The 23,473-nt window shown below is 36.9% G+C and overlaps 1 protein-coding gene across 5 annotated transcripts in view; it reads left to right on the top strand.

The window, feature by feature from the left end:
* MAP4K3 (mitogen-activated protein kinase kinase kinase kinase 3) overlaps nt 1-23,473 on the top strand; it is a 191,195-nt gene that overhangs the window by 55,835 nt on the left and 111,887 nt on the right. For all 5 annotated transcript variants that reach the window (XR_009210009.1, XM_032177925.2, XM_032177926.2 and 2 more), the window contains one exon: nt 3,100-3,157. Coding sequence is in view for 3 of the 5 variants with exons in the window: in XM_032177925.2 (XP_032033816.1) it covers nt 3,100-3,157 (58 nt within the window). In the remaining 2 variants the exon portion in view is untranslated. Of the gene's footprint in view, nt 1-3,099; nt 3,158-23,473 lie in introns of those variants that run through there.

Raw genomic sequence — 23,473 nt, forward strand, 5'->3', positions numbered from 1 at the left:
AGCTAAAAAGTAGAAACAACCCAAATATGGTATTTCCATACAATGGAATACTATTTGGCAATAACACACAAATGAGTTTGAGACATGGATGAATCTGAAAGCATTACACCAAGTGCAAGAAACCAGTCACAAAGGACCATGTATCATTTGATCCCATTTACATGAAATATTTATAATAGTCAAATCCATAGAGATGGAAAGTAGAGTAGTGGTTGCCAGGGATTGAGAGGCAGAGGAATAGGGAGTGACTGGTAATGGGTCTGGGGTTTCTTTTTGAGGTGATGAAAGTGTTCTAAAATTAGTTAGTATAGTTACATAACTCTGAATATACTAAACACCACTGAATCATACACCATGAAAGGGTGTACTTCATGGTATGTGGATTCTATCCCAATAAAGCTGTTATAAAAAGTGCTGTATTTAGTGAAAGCTTTAAATACTCTGACAGGGAATTTGGATTTTTGTCTTTAAAGCAATGATGTGTACCCTTGCGGAGTTATAAGTTGAGAACAGCATGATGAGAACACTGTGGGAGCATTTGAAGAATGGTGGTCAGATCAGTGTTGCAGCAGACTAGATCTAGCTGCTTAGAATATTTTATCCTGTTTTCTGCCCTTAACAAGTGTGAAAATTTTATGTTACTAATTCTGAATTCAAAATTTTTAACTTTATACATGCTAATATTTTATAATTTCTATCTTGCTCTCCTTTTTAAAAAATGAACTGCTCAAGGTGATTGAAAAAAGGAATAGCAGTTGCAGAATGTTAGAGATAATATTGATTTTTAAATTTATGTTTGTGTAACCTTGACTACTGTCAATTTAGAGATAGCAAAATATGACTTATTTTAGACAGAAGACCAAGATTCTTGGTGAATCATAAAGCTCTAAAGACCCTTTATTAATAAACATGGATTTTAATAAGGAAAGGCTTAGAAGTGAAGTTTCTTAAGGACTTTTAATTGTCTGTTTCCCCTTCTTTTTGTGAAATATCTTAATATTGCCAAATAAATTACATATTGGAAGATATTTCTAACATCATAGAAAGCAAAAGAACAGTAATCATTTTAGCTCTGTGTTTTTTTTAATTAACCCTAAAAACTGTAATTTAAAAACTGTTAGCCTTTAGGAAATTCTAGACTGATTTACCACTTGAAATAATTGTATTCATAAGTCAACCCTATAGGAAATATTGACCTTGGTAAACCACTCATCAGTAGTTAGTGTCATAATTTTTCTGTTAAATATATGCTGGTGTTAGTAAATCTATTTTTAGAAGAGTACATTGTGTACAGCAACCATTTTGGACAAACACTGTGTAACTTGTAAATAGAGAATGTGCCCTCCTGTGGTCAATGGTAACAAAAATCTCAGCTATAATCATCCTAGCTTTCTGAGTTCACATTTGTCTGCTCTTCCATAGTAGAATCACCCATACTCTGAATTTCTTCTCACTAAGTAAAAAACCATAGCATGATTTTTAAATGGTGGCAGCTGTCTTATTTGGGGGAGATGCTAAAGGAGAAGCCTACCAGAGAAAAGACATCAAAGTGTGAGGAGAGGCAAGTAGTTGTGATGGTGCTTGAAAAGCTTTATGACTATTATACCTGAATATTTTTCAGATACACTCTGCCTCCTTTACAGAATGCTCCCAGAATGATATTCTGGTTTTATTTCTATTTCATCATTTATATATCTTTTCTTCCTAGAGAAAAGAACAAGTGTCCAGCACTATTTGAAACATCTATCCCATTTTATGGAAATTAAGTTTAATTTGAAATAAGTCTTCAAATCTCTTTTGTACTGCCTTGAGTGTTTATTAGTTATGGGGATTTTGTTTGAAGGAACAATTTTTAAATGAATTTTCCCTGCAAATTTTATTAGTTTGTATGAGATCTCTTAATATCTTTGTTCTTCTTAAAGTTAAATGGTTAAATTTTATATTTTCAGCAATGGCTGTGTCTCATATCTTAGATCCTTGGCTGGTATTTTTAGCACCCTAGTATTCTTAGAAGAATTCCGCTATTAATGGTGTTATCATCGCTTGTCAGGTGATTCACTGATTTTCACCAATCCATTAATAAGACAGTGTTGCAACTAGGAATAAATCTGGTCACATGAATGGATCTTTCTGTGATCAGGGAATGGCATGTATTGTTCTTCATTGGTGGTATGAAAATTAATTTATTTGTAGTTAACAGTTTAAAATATCAAATTGAAAGTTCTGATCCAGTTATAAAACATTTTAAATTGACAAAGACTTACTGCCATTTTAATATAGTTTCTGCTTATTTATATGTGTATTATATGTAATATGTAATACATATATATTGTGTTATATGTACATATAAATACGCATAATATAATTATGTGTACTTACATACATAATTATACAGTTGTAAATGCCAGGAATCTATAATTTGATTTTTTAAAGTGATTTTTAATATGTGGCTTACAAAAATAGGTTTTGTGTTGAACTACATGTATTTGACTGTACCATCAGGTGTGTTTAAAAAGATGCAGGGGGCCTGTTTTCATAATTACATACACAATTGTGTTAGCCTTTCATATCCTAAAGCTTTTAAATGAAAAAATGTAAGGCTAGTTAATTAGTTCAACTAGCCTTTGAATGAATAGCAATACAGTGTGATACTTAAAGGCTCAGACTGTGGAGTTAGACTGCCTGGGTTTGAATCCCAGCACTGTCGACTCACTGGCTATATGACCTTGTTAAGTTCTTTTGAGTTCTATGTCCTTTAGTTTCCTCACTTGCTAAATGAGAATAATGTCAGTACCTATTTTATAAGGTTGTTGTGAGGATTAAATGAATTAATATTAAAACATTTAGAATAGTGCCTGGCACATCCATACTAACATCTAAGTGTATATTAGCTATTAGTTTTGCCAATATTAAATTTATACATAAATGTTGAAATTTATTGTGAAGGATAAACTATTTGTTTTGTAAATATAAATTACATTTGCATTTCTTTTAAAATATTTTTATATAACTGAAAACAAACAGTAAGCTAAACTGAAATTTTATACACTTTTTATGAAAGCTTTCTTCACAATAATCCTTTTTTCCTTTTTCTTTTAGGCACGGAATGTTAACACTGGTGAATTAGCAGCAATTAAAGTAATAAAATTGGAACCAGGTAAATTGTTTGAAATTCATTTTTTCTTACTGCTAGAAAGCCATGGGATATCTTAAGGCTTATTTTAATGATGTTTGGTCAACATTCTCTTGTTTTCCCCAACATCTTCTGGGATAAATAGAGCTGTTTGCATGCCCTTTCCTCCACTTCTTCAAGTTATGCATACACACACCTTGCTCAGTTCTTCCCTGAAAAGTAACTGATAATTGGGGGAGGAAGGGGAACTCCTGAAAAGACTTTGTTCTTTCTGAACTCAGTTGAGCTAACTTGTGACAAGCTGATAGTGGTTTATTTCCAGGCTAACGTCTTGTGGTGTCAGTGTGATGCAGTGGAAAAAAACAGAATTGAAATTTGGGTAGTTGTAGTTCAGTTTGTCTCCCACTCCCTTGCTCTGTGAACTTGGGCAAATAGCTTCATGTCTCTTGAGTCTCAATTTTTCTCGGGAGATCTAGCTTCCACATCCTGTATTTCATTGATATCCCAGCAGTTGTCTACCAAATTGAGTAGCTTATTGTAAAGCCCCTTAAGGCTGCTGCGTATTTTTTGTCTGCTTCAACTATGTTCTTTGAATTCCTCCTACTTCCCTCAAAACCCACGTTTTTCTTAGCTAATTACTCACTCTTTGTTTACTGTCTCTTAGAAACCCCTTCCCACTCTTTCTCCTTCCCACCATAAGCAAGTCTATAATTGTGCTAGTGTCTAGACCGAGTTCCACAGCAGTTAGTGCCTTTCTGATGACTTCTTCCTTTACAAGCTGATAATAAGAGTTTATTGGTGAAACAAGTTTTAGCTCCAGTATGAACAGAAATCCATTCAGAGACTTTGCAAGAGTGGAAAAACTTTTTCTGTTAAAAAAAAAAAAGGCTAAATAGCCAATACTTTAGACTTTGTAGGTCATGTATGGTCTCTGTATTCAGTTCTCCCTCTTTCCCTATAGTTTTCTCACCCCTTATTTACAGCATCGATAAACTTTTTAGAAGTGATATTAAAATGAAAATTTAAGGATGTGCTGATTGACTGTGATCAAACCACCCAGAAATGAAATGAATTAAAAAAATTTTCCAGTTATACATATTTACAGATTTTATGTAGTCATTATATTCTAAACATCACAAGACAAGATGTTTATCTTTTTTCTGAATCTCCTACTCTTCAATTTATAAGAAATTTAAGAAGGATATTTGAAGTTGTTGAAATATTAGCTACAAAAAGAAATTTGGCATTTAAAGCAGGGCCTTCATTTTTAATCAATAAGAAGTGACTGTGTTACTTAATGAAGTGGTTCTAATGAGAAGTATTTTGTGTATACATCATTCCCTCAAATCACTTAAGTACCTTCTCTTTCAGGAAGCCTTCCCTGACTCTGGGTCTAATTAAGATGACTCCTGAGTGAATAGCTCTGCTGTAGCACTGACCATAGCTATATTGTCATTCTAGACTTGCCTTTCTTGGTTTCTAAGTTTTAATCAAATTTGTGCCCCCAGCACTGAGCCTAGGGCCTGGCACATAGTACTCATTCTGTACATCTTAAAATTTCCTTAAAAAATTAAAAACTTGAAAAAGCTTACTGTTCAAGTCAATTATTTTCTGTTCATGAAATGTTCAAGTTGTTGCACTGTCAGTCTTGAACACTGCCATGTATATATTGATCAATGTATTAAAAGTAGAATATACAACTCTACAAAAGGAAAAAGAAATCATTCATATTCTGCCACCCAGAGAAAACAAAGGTTATCACCATAAATATGTTTCATCTATTACAGCTACCCATTTCCCCCCACCACCAGTTATTTTGATCCCTCAATCATAAAATTTCAGCCCATAGTATTTCTGTATATATGCCTAAAGTATAAATACTCAAAGTATAATCACAAACAGGAACCCTCATACACAGCTGGTGGAAATGTAAAATGGTGCAACCACTTTAGAAAACAGTTTGTCACTTCCTTAAAGTGTTAAACATAAATTTGCCATAATGACCCAGCAATTCTACTGCCGACACGATGATTGTCATGCACAAATGTTTATAGTAGCATTATTCACAGTATGTCTCAAAATTGGAAACAATCTAACTGCTCATCAACTGGTGAATGAATATGTTGTGTTCATACAATTGAATACTATTCAACAATAAAAACAAGTTGCTGATAACACGCTGTAACATAGGTGACCAAAACGTGCTAAATGAAAGGAGCTAGACACACAAAACTACATACTGTATGATTCCATGTGAAAGGTTCAGAAAAGGCAAATCTGTGGTGTCAGAAAGTTAATCTGGTGAGCTGGGGATGGGGTAGACTAACAATTATTGGACGTGAAGGTTCTTATCGGAATAATCTAGTGATGGTTGTACAGTTTGGTAAATTTACTAAAAACACCATTGAATTATACACTTGAAATTGCTGAACTATCCAATTTAAACATATGCCTTATTAAAGATACGTAACTAAAACCATTAACAACATTACAGTTCTTTATTAATAAGACCTACACTTAGCAAATAGTTGCTACATTATATCTATAGGTTCCCACTTAATTTCTTTTTATCTTTTTTCCTTGTAATTTTCTGTTGAAGTAGCTCAATCATTTATCCTGTAAAGTTCTCCTCAGTCCAGATTTTGCTGATTGCCTTGCTGTAGCATCATGTAATATATTCTTTGGTGAATTGATAGATACCTCTAGAGAACTGAGTAGACTCCGGTTTTATTTGGGGTATGGAGGAGGGAACTACTTCACGAGTGGTGTTATGCTCACATTTTTCTAAGGCAGAGGGGTGTGTGTGTGTTTAAGAGACAGTCTCACTGTAGCCCAGGCGGGAGTGCAATGGTACGATCTTGGCTCACTGCAGTCTTGATCTCCTGGGCTCTTGCTGTCCTTCTACTTCAGCCTCCCAAGTAGCTAGGACTGCAGGCGTGTGCCACGACACCCAGCTAATTTTTGTTTTTTGTAGAGACAGGGTCTCACTATATTGCCCAGGTTGTTCTTGAATACCTGGTCTCAAGCGACCTCTCGCCTCGGCCTTCCAAACTGCTAGGATTACAAGCATGAGCCACTGTGTCTGGCCTAAATTAGAGTTTTGATGGCCAGTCTTCCATTTTTTGGAAACAAAAATTAAGTCTGAAATAGTCTAGAGCAACATGTTGGATTTTAAGAATTTCTATCTAGAGTTTGTTACTTTTTTCTTTTTTTACAACTGATAAGCAATTTGAACCTGAACCAAAATAAAAACTTGCCCAGACATTTTGACCAAATTGTTTAAATGTGAAGTTACTCCAAGGTGTCTGACTGTTGCTTCTCACCTTATTTATGCAGCTTTAAATTTAAAAAATTTAAAAAATATTTTAATTTTTTTTTATTTGTGATGGAGTCTTGCTCTGTTGCCCAGGCTGGAGTGCAGTGGCACGATCTCAGCTTACTGCAACGTCTGCTTCCCAGGTTCAAGTGATTCTCCTGCCTCAGCTGCCCGAGTAGCTGGGATTACAGGGACGCACCACCATGCCCAGCTAATTTTTGTATTTTTAGTAGAGACGGGGTTTCGCTGTGTTGGTCAGGCTGGTCTTGAATTCCTGACCTCAGGTGATCCACCTGCCTCTGCCTCCCAAAGTGCTGGGATTACAAGCGTGAGCCACCGCACCTGGCCTAATTTATTTTTAATTTTAATTTTAATTTTTTATTGTTTTGAGATAGAGTCTTGCTCTGTCATCCAGGCAGTGGTGTGATCTTGGCTCACTGCAACCTCTGCCTCTGGGTTCAAGCAATCTTCATAAATAGCTGGAACTACAGGCATGCACCACCATGCCTGGCTAATTTTTGTATTTTTAGTAGAGACAAGGTTTCATCATGTTGGCCAGGATGGCCTCGAACTCCTGGCATCAAGTGATCCGCCTGCCTGGGCCTCCCGAAGTGCTGGGATTGCAGATGTGAGCCATTTTTAATTTTCGTAGGTACATAGTAGGCATATATATTTCTGGGTTACATGAGCTATTTTGGTACAGACATGCAATGCATAATAATCACACCAGGGGAAATGGATATCCATCATCTCAAGTATTTATCCTTTGTGTTTCAAACAGACCAGTTATACTCTTCTAGTTATTTTAAAATGTATGATTGGATTTTTTTTTTTTTTTTTTTACTAAAGTCACCCTGTTGTGCTTGCAAATACTAGGGCTTATTCATTCTTTCTAATTTTTTGTACCAATTAACCATCTCCAAATCCCATCTACCCCCACCAAGCCCTGTAAGCTTCCCAGCCTATGGTACCATCCTTCTACTCTCTATCTCCTTAAGTTCAATTGTTTTGAGTTTTAATTCCCATAGATAAATGAGAACATGTGATGTTTGTCTTTCCGTGCCTGGCTTATTTCACTTAACAGCATGACTTCCAGTTCCATCCATGTTGTTGCAAATGACAGGATCTCATTACTTTTAATGGCTGAATAGTACTCCATTGTATATATGTACCACATTTCTTTATTAATTCATCTGTTGATGGACACTTAGGTTGCTTCCAAGTCTTGGTTATTGTGAATAGTGCTGCAGTAAACATGGGAGTGCAGATCTCTCTTTGATACACGTATTTCCTTTCTTTTGGGTATATATCTAGGAGTGGAACTGCATGATTGTATGGTAGTTCTATTTTTAGTTTTTGGAGGAACCTCCAAACTGTTCTCCGTAGTAGTCGTGTTAATTTATATTCCTACTGACAGTGTAGGAGGGTTCCCCTTTCTCCACATTCTCACCAGCATTTATTGCCTATCTTTTTGATAAAAGGCATTTTGAATAAGGGGAGATAATATCTCATGGTATAGTTTTGATTGGCATTTCTCTGATGATCAGTGATGTTGAGCACCTTTTCATGTACCTGTTTGCCATTTTTATGTCTTTGAAGAAATGTCTGTTCAGATCTTTTGCCCATTTTTAAATTGAATTATTAGGGTTTTTTTCCCCAGTGGAGTTGTTTGAGCTCCTTATATAATCTGGTTGTTAATCCCTTATCAGATGAGTAGCTTGCAGATATTTTCTGCCATTCATGGGGTTGTCTCTTCTCTTTGTTGATTGTTTTGCTATGCAGAAGCTTTTTAATTTGATATGATCCCATTTGTCCATTTTTGCTTTGGTTGCCAGTGCCTGTAGGATATTGCTCAAGAAATCTTTGCCCACACCAGTGTCATGGAGATTTTCCCCAATGTTTTCTTGTAGTAGTTCCATAGTTTGAGGTCTTAGATTTATGTCTTTAATCCATGTTAATTTGATTTTTGTATATGGTAAAAGGAAGGGGGTCTAGTTTCAGTCTTCTGCATATGGATATCCAGTTTTCTCAGCACCATTTATTGAAGAGACTGTCCTTTCCCCAGTGTATGTTCTTGGTATTTTTGTTGAAAATGCATTCACTGTACATGTCTGGATTTATTTCTGGGTTCTCCATGCTGTTCACTGATCTATGGGTCTGTTTTTCCAGCAGCATGCTGTTTTGGTTACCATAGCTCTGTAGTATAATTTGAAGTCAGGTAATGTGATTCCTACAGTTTCTTTTTTTTTTTCTTAGGATAGCTTTGACTATTTTGGGTCTTTTGTGGGTCCCTAAAAATTTTAGGATAGTTTTTTCTATTTTTGTGAAGAATGTCATTCGTATTTTGATAGGAATTGCATTAAATCCTTAGATTCTTTTGGGTAGTATGGACATTTTAACAGTATTGATTCTTCCAGTCCATGAACAGGGAGTATCTTTCCATTTTTTGTGTGTGACTTCTTCAATTTCTTACATCAGTGTTTTATGTTTTCATTGTAGAGATCTTTCATTTTTTTGGTTAATTCCTAGGTATTTTATTTTATTTTATTTTATTTGTAGCTATTGTAAATGGAATTTCTTTCTTGATTTTCAGATTGTTCACTTTTGGCATAAAAAATGATACTAATTTTTGTATATTTATTTTGGATCCTGCAGCTTTACTGAATTTATCAGTTTAGTAGTTTTTTGGTGGACTCTTTAGATTTTTCCAATATAGGATCATATAATCTGCAAACAAGGATAATTTGATTGCTTCCTTTCCAATTTGGATACTCGTTTATTTCTTGCTCTTGTCTGAATGCTCTACAAAAATTTAATATACAAATATATATAACATATATTATATGTATAAAGGGATCAATTCAGCAAGAGGATGTATATAGATGTGTGTGTATGTATACATATATATACACATATATCTATAGAGAGAGAGGATATATATATGTAGTGACCTTCTTAGCTCTTCTTACAGTTTCTGTTTTGAAATCTATTTTTTCTGATATAGCTACTCCTGTTCTTTTCTTGTTTCCATTGGCATGGAATATCTTTTTCCATCCCTTTATTTTAGTCTGTGTATCTTCATAGGTGAAGTGTGTTTCTTGTAGGCAACAGATCATTGGGCCGTATTTTCTTATCCATTCAGCCACTCTGTTTTTTGATTGCAGAATTTAGTTCATTTGCGTCACATCAGTGCTCAAAAAGTTTTGGATTTTGGAGCATTGTGTGTATCAGATTTTTGAATTAGGGAAATTCAACCTGTATCAGCAAGAGTTAAACATTCCACGCTTTCCTGGAGAATCTAAGTCACTTTAACATAGAGAAGCAGTCTTGATTTACACCCCAGATGGCAGAGCTTCAGGTAAGAGACACAGTGTTCACATCCATCGTAACTTTGTTGCTTATAAGGAAAAAGAACCTTGGGTTCGCTTTGTAATCCAATCCTGAAGTCTGCCCCTTTACGTACAGCTCTCCTTTGCTCTAAGCCTATCAAAACACCACTTCATTTAAATTTCACCTCAATTCCATTTTATTCAAAGTATTACAAAAACTCTTTTCTTTTGGTGAGATGCCCTAAGATTTCTCTGGCGTGTGGTTTTCCTCATTGCAGTGGGTCAATAAACGTGTATTTGTCAGATTACGGGTTTGTTCCTGTGGTCTGTGGCTGATTCGGCTAGAACACTGCCAATTCTTGAGACTTATTTGGAAAAAAAAAATTAAAAATGGATCAAGATGAGAGCTATGGCAGAGCTTGCTAGTAGAATAGAACTTATATATATATATTCTTTGGAGCTTTATTTTCAAGTTCTGATAAGGTGTTATATAAATAAGTTATAGATCTGGGATCTTTTGTTTTTGTGACTTAAAGTCAGAATTTAAAAGTTACTTATACTCATTTGTGGTATTGTTTGCAGCACTAGTTATTATAATATGATACAAATGCAGATAGATAACAGTGATTCATTAGGTAGCAACTCACAGGAAAAACTCTTCTAAATGGGGAAACTGATTCCTTTTCCAACACAATGAAAACTACTGAGATTGATAAACAGAGAAACTTGTAGTGAGAAAATAGGGTGTTATGCTTTGTTTCCATGAGAGCAACATGCATTAAATTGTAAAGCTAAATTTTAAAAGTGCGAAAAAGTACCAATAAGACCTTATTCCACTGTTTTCTCACGGACCTCCGAAGTTAAATGTTATGGAGTATTCTCTCCTGCCAGCCTTTGACATTAGTTTTTTCTTTCCTGAGAGGTAGTAGAGGTGCTTTCTGCCTCCTTATCTTTCATCATAGAGTGGCGAAACATTGGGAATATGATTTATCTGGTGCCTTTTTCCATCTCCCTTGAGTGTTTTTGTGGATCCCTTGCCACCATGTGCTTATTCAATGCTGCCTTGTGTTTATTGCCATCATGAATAGAGTAGTTGTTAGTAGTTGTTACCATCATTCATGATAATTATTCTTCAAAGGTTAGTCATGGATTGCTTAGCCACTCTTAAATATATTAGAATCATACTATGACTTGAGGCTGACTGAACTGGAGAGATTGAATATTTACACATTGAAAGGTAATAATGCTCCAAAATAAGCAACTGACAAAGGACTTTTTGTTTTGTTTATCTGCAATGTATTTCTTATTCTCAGTCCTCTGTTTATGACCAGTGATTTGGCTTCAAGGATGTTTATTTAGCACTTAATTTAGTTAGAAGGAAGATACAGAGTTATGGTTCCTGCCTTCCAGTAACTTGTTATCCAATATGAAAACTAGAATGTTTATGTAAGTAGCAGCCTAACTACGGAGAACCCATTGAGCAGAGTGTGTGTGCATATGTAGGTGGTGGTGCTGGCAGTAAGGAATGGTGATGGCTGTGACTAGAAAGACTTAATTCATGGGTCACTGAAGATCCGCCCTTGACTATTTACTCTGAACTACTCTGGGCTGGGAATATCTAGGTAGGATGCTATATGAAAGGATACACATAGTGCAGAGTGGCTGATATATCCTAACTTGTACTTGGTGGGTTCCATAGAAGCTGTGAGTTCCATTTCCCTTGGGACGGTTAAGGAAGTAAAACTTCAGATGAGCCTTCAAGACTGGCTAGGATTTTGCTAGTAGAATAAGAGAATGGAGGGTATTCCACATGAGGATAGTATAAAAGCAAAGGTAGTATGAAAGTACTAGGCCTGTTTGGAAGTAGTAGTTTGATTTGTCTATAGAGTAGTATGCTCTGTGTGAGCATGGTGGGAAATAAGAAGTGGAAAACTGATGATAGTTTATGGAGAGCCTTAAATACTAGCCCAAAGCAGCCGGGCGCAGTAGCTCATGCCTGTAATCCCAGCACTTTGGGAGGCCGAGGCAGGCAGATCAGCAGAGGTCAGGAGTTCAAGATCAGCCTGGCTTGGTGGCACACACCTGTATTCCCAGCTACTTGAGAGGTTGAGGCAGGAGAATCACTTGAACCTGGGAGACGGAGGTTGCAGTGAGCCAAGATCACGCCACTGCACTCTAGCCTGGGTGACAGAGCAAAACTCCATCTCAAAAAAAAGAAAAAAAAGAAAAAAAAAAAAACTAGCCCAAAGGTTTAGATTTTACCCTGTAAAACAGTGGGATTGCGTTTGTTTTTACAGGTTAGTAACATGGTCAGAGTATAGCTGTAGGAAGATTCAGTGTACACAGGCAGATGGGAGAGAAGCCCTGCTGGAAAGAAGACATATTACTGCTGTGATAGCCATATTTGAGTTACGTGCAAAGGGAAGGAAAGGGTGACTGCATGAGATTTTAGGGTGGATAGGACTTAAAACATGATTGGTAGATTACAAGGGATAAGGGAGAGGTACGATATATGTAAAAATTGAGTTTATGGGAAGAATAGTTTTGTTTTGATTTTAGGAACTCATTTTCATGAGTTTTATACAGCTATGGTTTATGCCTATGTAACCTCAAGAACAGATCAGGAGCTGCTAAAAAAAATTATCTTTAAATCAGGTCTGGTGAGAGAACAGAAAGTTGAGAGATTAAAAACGTCCAAAATTAGAACTATTTTATTTAACTTTTTTCTTTTTTGGGATTTTTTTTTTTTTCTTTTAGAGACAAGATCTCACCCTGTCACCCAGGCTGGAGTATAGTGATGTGATCATAGCTCACTGCAGCCCCAACTCCTGGGCTCAAGCGATCCTCCTGCCTCAGCCTCACTACTAGCTGGGATTAACAGGTGTGCATCACCACACCCAGCTAATTTTTTAGTTTTTTTTTGTAAAGACTGAGTCTCGTGTTGCCCAAGCTGGTCTCAAACTCCTGGCCTCAAGTGAGGCCTTGGCCTCCCAATGTTCTGGGATTACAAACATGAGCCACTGTGTCAGCTAAAACTATTTTAAACAATATGTCATTGTTCTTGTTGGTGGGCATGATAAAAACAGAAAAATTTTTGCCCATTGTATTCTTCACTTCCCTGAAAATCTACACCATGCTCTATTTTTCCTTTTTCTGTCCTTACTCCAGAAACGTTTTTTGAGTCTACTATAATACTTTACATATAGAAACTGTAGGGATGCTGCCATAATTTTTAGTAGGCGGGGGGTGGGGGGGATATACTCCAGAGGATTTTCACTAGAAATTCAGTCCTGAGTTATGGGTACATTCCTTATTTTGGGCCTTCCATCAGAACCACGTGAGTAAACCTGGCTCTTAAAAGAGCTGGATCCAGGTAAGAAAAGGAGACCCAACAGGTTTATAGGTCAGGAAGCTCAGGTTAAGCCCTCCTTCCCTGATTACCTGGACACAATCCATTTGCACTAGAGAATGTTTTCTCAAATACTCCTTTAAAATAAGAAAGGAGTGGAACTGGTTCTTTGGGATGAAAAAATTCTTAATTCTTTTTATGTATAAAGCACAGATATATGTATGTATATATGCATAATACATAAACATGCAGATATCTGTGGTATTAAAATTTCTTGGGGAGAGGTGCTAGGAAAACAGAGTTGGGAAACACAGCATTAGGGTAGACATTTTTTCTTTTTATCTTAAAGTTGAGGTCTCACTGTGTTGCCTAGGTTGGATCGAACTCTCACCTCAGTCCCCCACATATCTGCGACTACAGGCTTCCAACACCATGCCCAGCTCTAGAGTAAGACTTTTTTTTAGGGAGCGAGGGCCATGGTTTCTTCCTTTTTTTTTTTTTCCTTTTCCTTTTCTTTTTTTGTTTTTTTAGATAGAGTCTCACTCTGTCACCCAGGCTGGAGTGCAGTGACACAGCCACAGCTCACTGCAGCCTCCACCGCCCGGGCTCAGTCAGTCCTCCCGTTTAAGCCTCCTGAGTAGAGCTGGGACTACAGGCTCACACCATCATACCCAGCTTATTTTTAATTTTTCTACAGTTGAGGTCTCACCATGTTGCCCAGGCTAGTCTGAAACTCCTGGGCTGAAGCAGTCCACCTGCCTCAGCTTCCTAAAGTGCTGGGACTACAGGTGTGAGCCACTGTGCTTGGCTTCTTTTTTTGTTTAGATAGTTTGAGCAAGGGAATTTCTTCTTGGCTTTGTGGAACCCAAGTTCAAAGGCCATTCAGTAACAATGTGTGTAAATATAAGTGATACTTATCTTAAGCATTAATCAAGAACACTTACTAAAATACAGCCAAACAAATAAATAGACTCAAGTTATTTTTATCAGGTGAAGTATTTGAAGGGTTGTTTTCTTCATTCTCATTTCTGAAAAAAATACGAATATTGCTGTTTTAATCATTTTTTCATTTGTTTTGAAATAACTAGAAATCAATAGGATTATTAGATATTTCATTTGTATTTCTGTGTTACTGATCAGGGCTTTAATATTTCTTCAAAAATTCAAAGTTGGATGCTGCTTCTGTGGTTTTAGAAAAGTTTTTTCTAATTTTATGTTATAATTACTTAAGCCAATTTCTTATCTTCTTAAAGATTAGCCAGTGGGTTTCAAGATACTCTGATAGTTTAATGTAGTATTTCCTGGTACTCCAGTAGTTTGACACAGTAATTGACAACTTAAGAGAAGTTGGAATGTTAGCCATAGATTACTGTGTAAATCAAAAAATAAAGTTCCAAGGCCTCCCAACCATCTAAATGAACCCCTCCACTGGGCCAAAGGCATTCCGAAGTTACCCTGAAAAACGCAGGCCATGATGGAAGCGGAGGTGGAACTACGCCCTCTTCCCTTTTGGAATTCAGGGAAAGCTGACTCGTATTAACATCAGTACAGATCTTACGGCTCAAGAGAAACATCTGAAACATTTACATCTGAAGAGAAGCCTACTACCTGGAGGTTTCATCTGCATCATAAAACCTTGGTCTCCGTAACCCCTTATCAGAACCCAGACGTTCCTTTCTATTGATGATATCTCTAAACCAATTGCCAATCAGAAAAATTTTTAAAATCTACCTCTAACCTGGAAGCCACCACCTCCACCGCCCCCCCGCCCCCCACTACCACCCTGCTTCGAGCTGTCCCACCCTTCTAGATCAAACCATTGTAAATCTTAAATGTATTTGATTGATGCCTCAGGTCTCCCTAAAATGTATAAAACTAGGCTGTACCCTGACCACCTTAGGTATATGTTCTTGGGTTTCCTGAGGGCTCTGTCATGGGCCATTGGTCACTCGTATTTGGCTCAGAATAAATCTCTTCAAATATTTTACAGAGTTTGACTCCTTTCATGAACAACTGAAGTACCGTTAATTTCATTTATTGTTTCTACCATATGAAATGGAGTTTAGAAATTATGTATTTTGAATGACACCACACATGAAATTAAAAGTTAATTTGAAATTGACTTTAAAACACTTTTACATGTAATGTAGATGTGTGTTCTCACTTCTCTGTGTTTAAAATAGAATGGAAATGGGAAGATTTGAGAGTGAAATACCCATAACAATGGCATGAGAAACCTTGTTTATTTTTCATAGTCTAAGCTTACATTTTTCTCTTGGCTATAGGACATTTTAAAAATTACTGTGGTGTAACTGAAAAATAAAATTCTAAGCCCCCCAACCGACTGATGGAGGCTCTCCTCAGCCAAGGGCATTCCAAAGTTAACCTGAAAAACTACTTCAGGCCATGATGTTACCATCATAATGAGACTCCAACATCCTCATTATACCCTCCTCCCTTTGGAATTCAGGCTCAGCTGACCAACATTAACATTTAAACAGAGATCTTAAGACTAGTGAACAGACTTTTTATAGCAATAAGACACCAAATTCCAGCCTGACTCTAGTATAGCATCACATGACAGATAGCAGGCCCTGAAAGAAATAGAAGTATTTTATCCCAAGTATATTTCTTTGATATATTTTGAAATGATCCTGCAAAGCTGTCTCTTGTGGGGGAAATCTGTATTCTATAGAGGATTCATTTTCCTTTCCAGGTCTTTTTCCTGATCCAGGAGAGAATTAACTGAGTCTGGCACTTTATAGGTCTGACAAAAGCTCTGAAGTCCGCTACCTGGAGGCTTCATCTGCATGAGAAAACCTTGGTCTCCACTACCCGTTTTTTGTTTTTTGTTTTTTTTTTTTTTTTTTTTTTTTTTTTTTTTTGAGACAGAGTTTTGCTCTGTCACCTAGGCTGGTGCAGGGGCACCATCCTGGCTCACTGCACGCTCCGCCTCCTGGGTTCACATGATTCTCCTGCCTCAGCCTCCCACATAGCTGGGATTATAGGCATGTGCCATCACACCTGGCTAATTTTTGTATTTTTAGTAGAAGTGGGGTTTCACCATGTTGGCCAGGCTGGTCTCATACTCCTGGCCTCAGGTGATCCACCCACCTTGGACTCCCAAAGTGCTGGCATTACAGGCGTAAGCCACCACACCTGGCCCACCTTACACGTTTTGATTGCGTCTTATGTCTCCCTAAAATGTATAAAACCAACCACTTTGGGCACATGTTCTCAGGATCTCTTGGAGTTGTATTACAGACCACTGGTCATTCATATTTGGCTCAAAATAAATCTCTTCAAATATTTTAGAGTTTGTCTCTTTTTATCAATGGTGGTAAAAAACACGTCACATGATATCTATTCTGTTAACAAATTTAAATATTTAGTAGAGTATTGTTAACTATAACCATTATGTTATACATTATACTCTAGAATTTTTTCATCTTGTGTGACTGAAATTCTTTACACATTGAACAGCAACTCCTAATTCTTCCTTCCCCCAGTCTCTGGCCATGACCATTCTGCTTTCTGGAGTGCAAATATCTCTTTGAGATTCTAATTTCAGTTATTTGGGGTATATACCCACAAGTGAGATTGCTGGATCATATTGCATTTCTATTTTTAATATTTAGAGGAACTTCTGTACTGTTTTCCATAGTGGCTACACCATTTTACATTCCCATCAACAGTGGACGGGGGTATTCATATCCTAGACAACACTTGCTATTGTCTTGTTTTGTTTTTTGTTTTGTTTTGTTTTGTTTTTTATAATGGCCATCTGAACAGGTGAGAGGTGACATCATGGTTTTGATTTGCATTTCCCTGAAGACAGTGATGTTTGGCATCTTTTGATATAGATCTGTTGGCCATTTGTATATCTTTTTTTGAGAAATTTCTGTTCAAGTCCTTTGCTCTTAAAAAAAAAAAAAAATCCCAGTATGATTACTGTACAAATGACAAAAATTGTATACTGTTTGTTTACAGTTTACAACATGGTATTCTGATGCATATGTATGTTGTAAAATGATCAAATCAAGCTATTTCATATATCCATCACCCATTCACCCATTGCTTTTTTTTTTTTTTTTTTTTTTTTTTTTGAGACAGAGTCTCACTCTGTTGCTCAAGCTGGAGTGCAGTGGCACAGTCTTGGCTCACTGCAACTTCCACCTCCTGGGTTCAAGCAATTCTCCCACCTCAGCCTCCAAAGTACCTGGGATTACAGACGCCTGCCACTACACCCAGCTAATTTTTTGTATTTTTAGTGGAGTCTGGGTTTTGCCATGTTGGCCAGGCTGGTCTCAAACTCCTGACCTCAGGTGATCCACCCACCTGGGCCTCCAAAAGTGCTGGGATTACAGACATGAGCCACTGCGCCCAGCCCTTTGCTCATTTTTGAATCCAGTTATTTGGTGGGTTTCGTTTTGCTGTTGCATTGTAGGAGTGCCTAATAACCCCTCATCAGATATATGGTTTGCAAATATTTTCTTACATTCCATAGATTGTCTTTTAATTCTGTTTCTTGTGCTGTGCAGAAGCTTTTTAGTAATGGAATTTCAGTTGTCTATTTTTGCTTTTGTTGCCTGTGCTTTTAATGTCATATCCAAGTAATAATTGCCAAGACCAATATTATGAATGTTTTGACCTGTGTTTTTCCATGAGAGTTTTATAGTTTCAGGCCTTGCATTTAAGTATTTAATTAATATTCAAGTATTTAATAAATTAAAGCTGAATGTTTTGTGTATGTAGGATAACATCCAATTTCATTCTTTTGCGTGCTGCCATCCAGTTTTTCTCAGCACCTTTTGTTGAATACTGTTTTACCCCATTGCATAGTCTTGGCATCCTTGTAAGAGAGGATTTGACCTTATATGCATGTGTTTATTTTGGGTTTTCTTTTCTCTATTCCATTGGTCTATATGTCTGTCTTTATGCCAGTGCCATATTGTTTGATTACTGTAGCTTTGTAATATGTTTTGAAACCAGGAAGTGTGAGACCTCCACCTTTTATTCTTTTTTCTCAAGATTGTTTTGGCTATTTGGCATTCTTTGTGGTTCTATCTAAATTTTAGGATTGTTCTTTCTGTTTCTGAAAGAAAAAAGTTGCTGTTTGCTTTCCAGATTACATTGAATTTGTAGATCGCATTGGGTAGTATGAACATTTTAACAATGCTCTTTCAGTCCATAAACATGGCATGTCTTTCCATTTATTTTTCTAATTAAACGTTTTGTAATTTTCGGAGTACAAGTCTTCCTCCTCCTTGGTTAAGTTTATTACTAGGTATTCTTTTTGATGCTGTTGTAATTGGGATTATTTTCTTAATTTCCTTTTCAGATTGTTGTTAGTGTATATAAATGCACTTGACTTTGTATCCTGCAACTTTGCTGAATTTGTTTATTAATGCTAACAGTTTTTTTGTGGAATCTTTAGAGCTTTCTATATGCAATGTCATGTCATCTTCCAGCAAATATAATGTTACTTTTTTCTTTTCAATCTGGATGTCTTTTATTTCTTTTCCTTGTTTCTGGCCATAGGACATTTAACATGATCCAGGATAAAGAATCAGAAAGATGAGAATTATTCCAGATGTATCAATTCTAAATAAGAGCTACTTATTTCAAAATAATATCTATTAGAAAACTGTTCCTTCATGTTTATTTTTTCAGGTGAATTTAAGTATAATTTTTTCAGGATTCAACTGGCATTTTGTTTGGAATTACATTAATATGGTTATTAATTCATAAGGTACTTGCTGTCTTTACCATAGTAAGTTCTTGTATTCAGAAGGGAAGTGTCTTTTGTTTTTTTCAGGTCTTTTATCTCACACAGTACTTTGTTTTCTTATTTTCCTTTAGTCATCTTTATTTCTCTCTTCTACATGTTTAACATCTTCATGACTCTAATAAGCTAACATGGTTTTCCAGAAGCAGCTTGACCGATGTCATTATAATAAAGTAATTCTTTGCAGTATCAAACAGCTATTTAACATGAAAACTAACAACAGAGCAGATTCTGTTTTAAATGATAATTTAATAATATTAAATTAAATATGTAATATATAAATAAAATGTAGTTTAATTTAAATAATGTTTAAATAAACATTTTAAAGATTTTAAAAGCAAGTTTAAACTTTGTATGGAGCCTATGGGTTTTAAAGCTTATTCTTAGGTACACAATTTAATTTGACATATTCTAATATGTTATTGAAGGATTTAAAAAAATTGTTTCTGCCTTTTTTTTAAGTGTTTGTTTTCCAGGAGCACAGTCATATATAGTAAATAATGAAAATTTTGTATTTCTACTGTTTATACCACCTTATTTTTTTTTCTTGTGGGTTTCAATTGGTTATTACCTTTAGAATAATTCATTAATTCATTTATATTGAAAGAGTCTAATGTGCTAGGGAAACACACATATAAGTAAACATATAATAAGTGTGGTACGTGGGGAAAAATAGAGTAAGGGGGCATAGAATTGTGACTATGGATAGTTGCTATAATATATATTATAATATATCATGTTATTACATAAAACGTGATATAATTGCTATAATGTAGAGATAAAAGGGTGTGGGGGAGAGAGGGAAAGAGAGAAAGAAAGAAACAGAAGAGAAACGGGAGGCAGAGACAGACAGATTTGCCTGAGATGATACAACTAGTAAGTTGTGAAACCAAGTTTCGTAATTAGATATTCTGATTTCAAAGTACATATCCTTAATAGTGACACTGTGCTAGATATATAGACAAGGCCAGCAGCAAAGTATGGACTTCATGTGACAGAAATAAGGGACCTTTTCAGGGTTCATCTTTAAGCTATTATTGATTTGATTGTTGATATAGTTTAGCTGTGTTCCCACCCAAATCTCGTCTTGAGTCATTCCAATGATCCCCACATGTTATGGGAGGGACTTTGTGGGAGGTAATTGCATCATAGGGGGCAGTTACCCCCTGCTGCTGTTCTCGTGATAGTGAGTTAGTTCTCATGAGATCTGATGGTTTTGTAAGTGGCTTTTCCCCCTTTTGCTCATACTTCTTCCACCTGCCACCATGTGAAGAAGGATGTGTTTGCTTCCCCCTCTGCCATGATTGTAAGTTTACTGAGCCCTCTCCAACCATGCCAAACTGTGAGTCAGTTAAACCCTTTTCCTTTATAAATTACCCCGTCTTGGGTAGGTCTTTATTAGCAGCACGAGAATGGACTAATACAGTAAGTTGGTACCAGAAGTGGGGTGCTGCTGTAAAGATACCTGAAAATCTGGAAGCAACTTTGGAATTGGGTAACAGGCAGAGGTTGGAACAGTTTGGAGGGCTCAGAGGAAGAAAAGAAAATGTGGAAAAGTTTGGAAGTTCTGAGAGACTTGTAGGGCTCAGAAGACAAAAAGATGTGGGAACGTTTGGAACTTTCTAGAAACATGTTGAATGGCTTTGACCAAAATGCTGATAGTGATATGGACAATAAAGTCCAGACTGTCAGATGGAGATGAGGAACCTGTTGGGAACTAGAGCAGAAGTGACTCTCGTTAGGCTTTAGCAAAGAGAGTGGTGGCATTTTGCCCCTGCCCTAGAGATCTATGGAACTTTGAACTTGAGAGAGATGATTTAGGGTATCTGGTGGAAGAAATTTCTAAGGAGCAAAGCATTCAAGAGGAAGCACAGCATAAAAGTTTGGAAAATTTGCAGCCCAACAATGCGATAGAAAAGAAAATCCCATTTTCCTCAGGAGAAATTAAAACCTGCTGCAGCAATTTACATAAGTAACAAGCAGCCAAATGCTAATCACTAAGACAAGGGGAACATGTCTCCAGGGCATTTCAGAGACTTTTGCAGCAGCCCCTCCCATCACAGCCCCGGAGGCTTAGGAGGAAAAAATGGTATTGTGGGTCAGGCCCAGGGCTCCCCCTGCTGTGTGCAGCCTAGGGATTTGGTGCTCTGCATCCTAGCCGCTCCATCTGTGGCTAAAAGGGGCCAACGTACAGCTCAGGCCATTGCCTCAGAGGGTGCAAGCCCCAAGCCTGGCAGCTTCCACGTGGTATTGAGCCCACAGGTACACAGAAACCAAGAATTGAGGTTTGAGATCCTCTGGCTAGATTTAAAAGGATATGTGGAAATACCTGGATGTCCAGACAGAAGTTTGCTGCAAGAGTGGAGCCCTCATCGTTCTGCTAGGGTAGTGCAGAAGGGAAACATGGAGTTGGAGCCCCCACACAAAGTTCCCACTGTGGCACTGCCTAGTGGAACTGTGAGAAGATGGTCACTGTCCTCCGGACCTCAGAATGGTAGATCCACTGACAGCTTGCACTGTGCGCCTGGAAAAGCTGCAGACAATACCAGCCTGTGAAAGCAGCCAGGAGGGGAGCTGTACCCTGCAAAGCTACAGGGGTGGAGCTGCCCAAGGCCATGGGAGTCCACCTCTCGTTATCAGCATGACCTGGATGTGAGACATGGAGTCAAAAGAGGTCATTTTGGAACTTTAAGATTTAATGACTACTCTGTTGGATTTCAGACTTGCAAGGGGCATGTAGTCCCTTTGTTTTGGCCAGTTTCTCCCATTGGAACAGCTGTATTTACCCAGTGCCTGTACCCCCATTGTATCTAGAAAGTAACTCACTTGCTTTTGATTTTACAGGCTCGTAGGTAGAAGAGACTTGCCTTGTCTCAGATGAGACTTTGGACTTGGACTTTTGGGTTGATGCTGGAGTGAACTAAGACTTTGGGGACTGTTGGAAAGACATGATTGTGATTTGAAATGTGAGGACATGAGATTTGGGAGGGGCCAGGAGTGGGATGATGTAGTTTGGTTGTGTCACCACCCATATCTCATCTTGAATTGTAGTTCCCATAATCCCCATGTGTTGTGGGGGGACCCAGTGGGAGGTAATTGAATCATGGGGGCAATTACCCCCTGCTGCTCTACTCGTGATAGGAGCCCTATCTTTATAATGTATTTCTCATGAGCCTTGAACAAAGTTCTTTAAATCCTTTGGATTATTAATGTATTAAACTCTACTTTTTTCTTACCCAAATCTACATTTTTTATTTACCTTTAAAAATTGAGTATGTGGAATTTTTCTTCGGATTTTTTTCCCACAAAAAATGTTGAATTTAATTTGACCATTCTCACAATCACATAGAGTTGACTTAATAGTATAAAATGATACACTTTGGATCAGTAGTATTTCATGGGAAAGCTGCAGTTGAAAACCTAAAGCCACTAATACGTTTTAGTAGAAATAAAAGGAATAATATATAGGCAATTAATTATGTAAAACATGCTAACAATTGGATGAAATTAAACCAAAAGCTGATATTCTGGATTTACAGTCATCATAGAAATGAATTATGTGGTGCTGTAGATTCATTCAGTCAACAGTTCTTTATTGATCACATCTTAGGTACTAGGGGTACAAAGATGATGAAGACATAATCCTATCCTAGAGGACTTTGTATTCTAGTGAAGGCATAGACATGCAGACATCAGTGTAGTATAATAAAAGTGCTCAATACAAAGATCAATGTAGAAGTTACGATGCTTATAGTTATCTGTAACAGAAACCCCAGCTGAAGTGGCTTAAACAATACACAGCGTTTATTGGTCATGTACAGGTATATCTGAAAATTACAGAGACAGGTGAGGCTTGCTGTAATAGCTCAGTATGCTTCCTTTTACCTGTTTCTCCTCAATGCTTTCCACATGTTAACTTTATCCTAAGGCTGACTCTCTTTGAGGTTGTATCATGACTACTAATAACTCTCAGGGCTACCCCCAGAAAGAGAGCTTTTGTCTTTCAACCATCAAACTAAAGTCTTGGGTTCATTCTGACTAGATCAACTTTGATTGTATGCGACTCTTTCACTAGATTGACTAAAAGTATAATTTTGGGTTGAGTGAGAAACTAAAAGTCCAGAACTTCCAAAGTACCTAGTATACCTGTAAAAATTGGTGTTAGTCTTATTTTGGCTTTATTATTCCTAATTTCGATTTCTTCTAATATACAGAAAATCAGGAATCCTTAATGGTGGGAAGTAAAGTAATAAGATCATAGTTCAATAATCTTCCAAATTTTTGAAAGCCTAAAAATTATGTCTTTGGAGATGTGTGATTTTGTGCTCACATCAACGCAGAAATCAAGAACCCAATGTAACAACTGTCTCTTCTCCATTATTTCTTTCCTTGTAACTGGGACAGTAAGGTGGATTTTGATATTGGGTTCACGTGGTTCATGGTTGGGCTGTTTCAAGTCTCAGTTACATTTGCAGTAGCAAAATGCCAAGGGCCAGAAATGTCAGGGCTTACCACAATGACCTCATACTTATGATTTGAGCAGTAATTGGGGAAGCCT

This window comes from Hylobates moloch, unplaced genomic scaffold (genome assembly GCF_009828535.3).
Source record: "Hylobates moloch isolate HMO894 unplaced genomic scaffold, HMol_V3 SCAFFOLD_15, whole genome shotgun sequence".
Lineage (NCBI taxonomy): Eukaryota > Metazoa > Chordata > Mammalia > Primates > Hylobatidae > Hylobates > Hylobates moloch.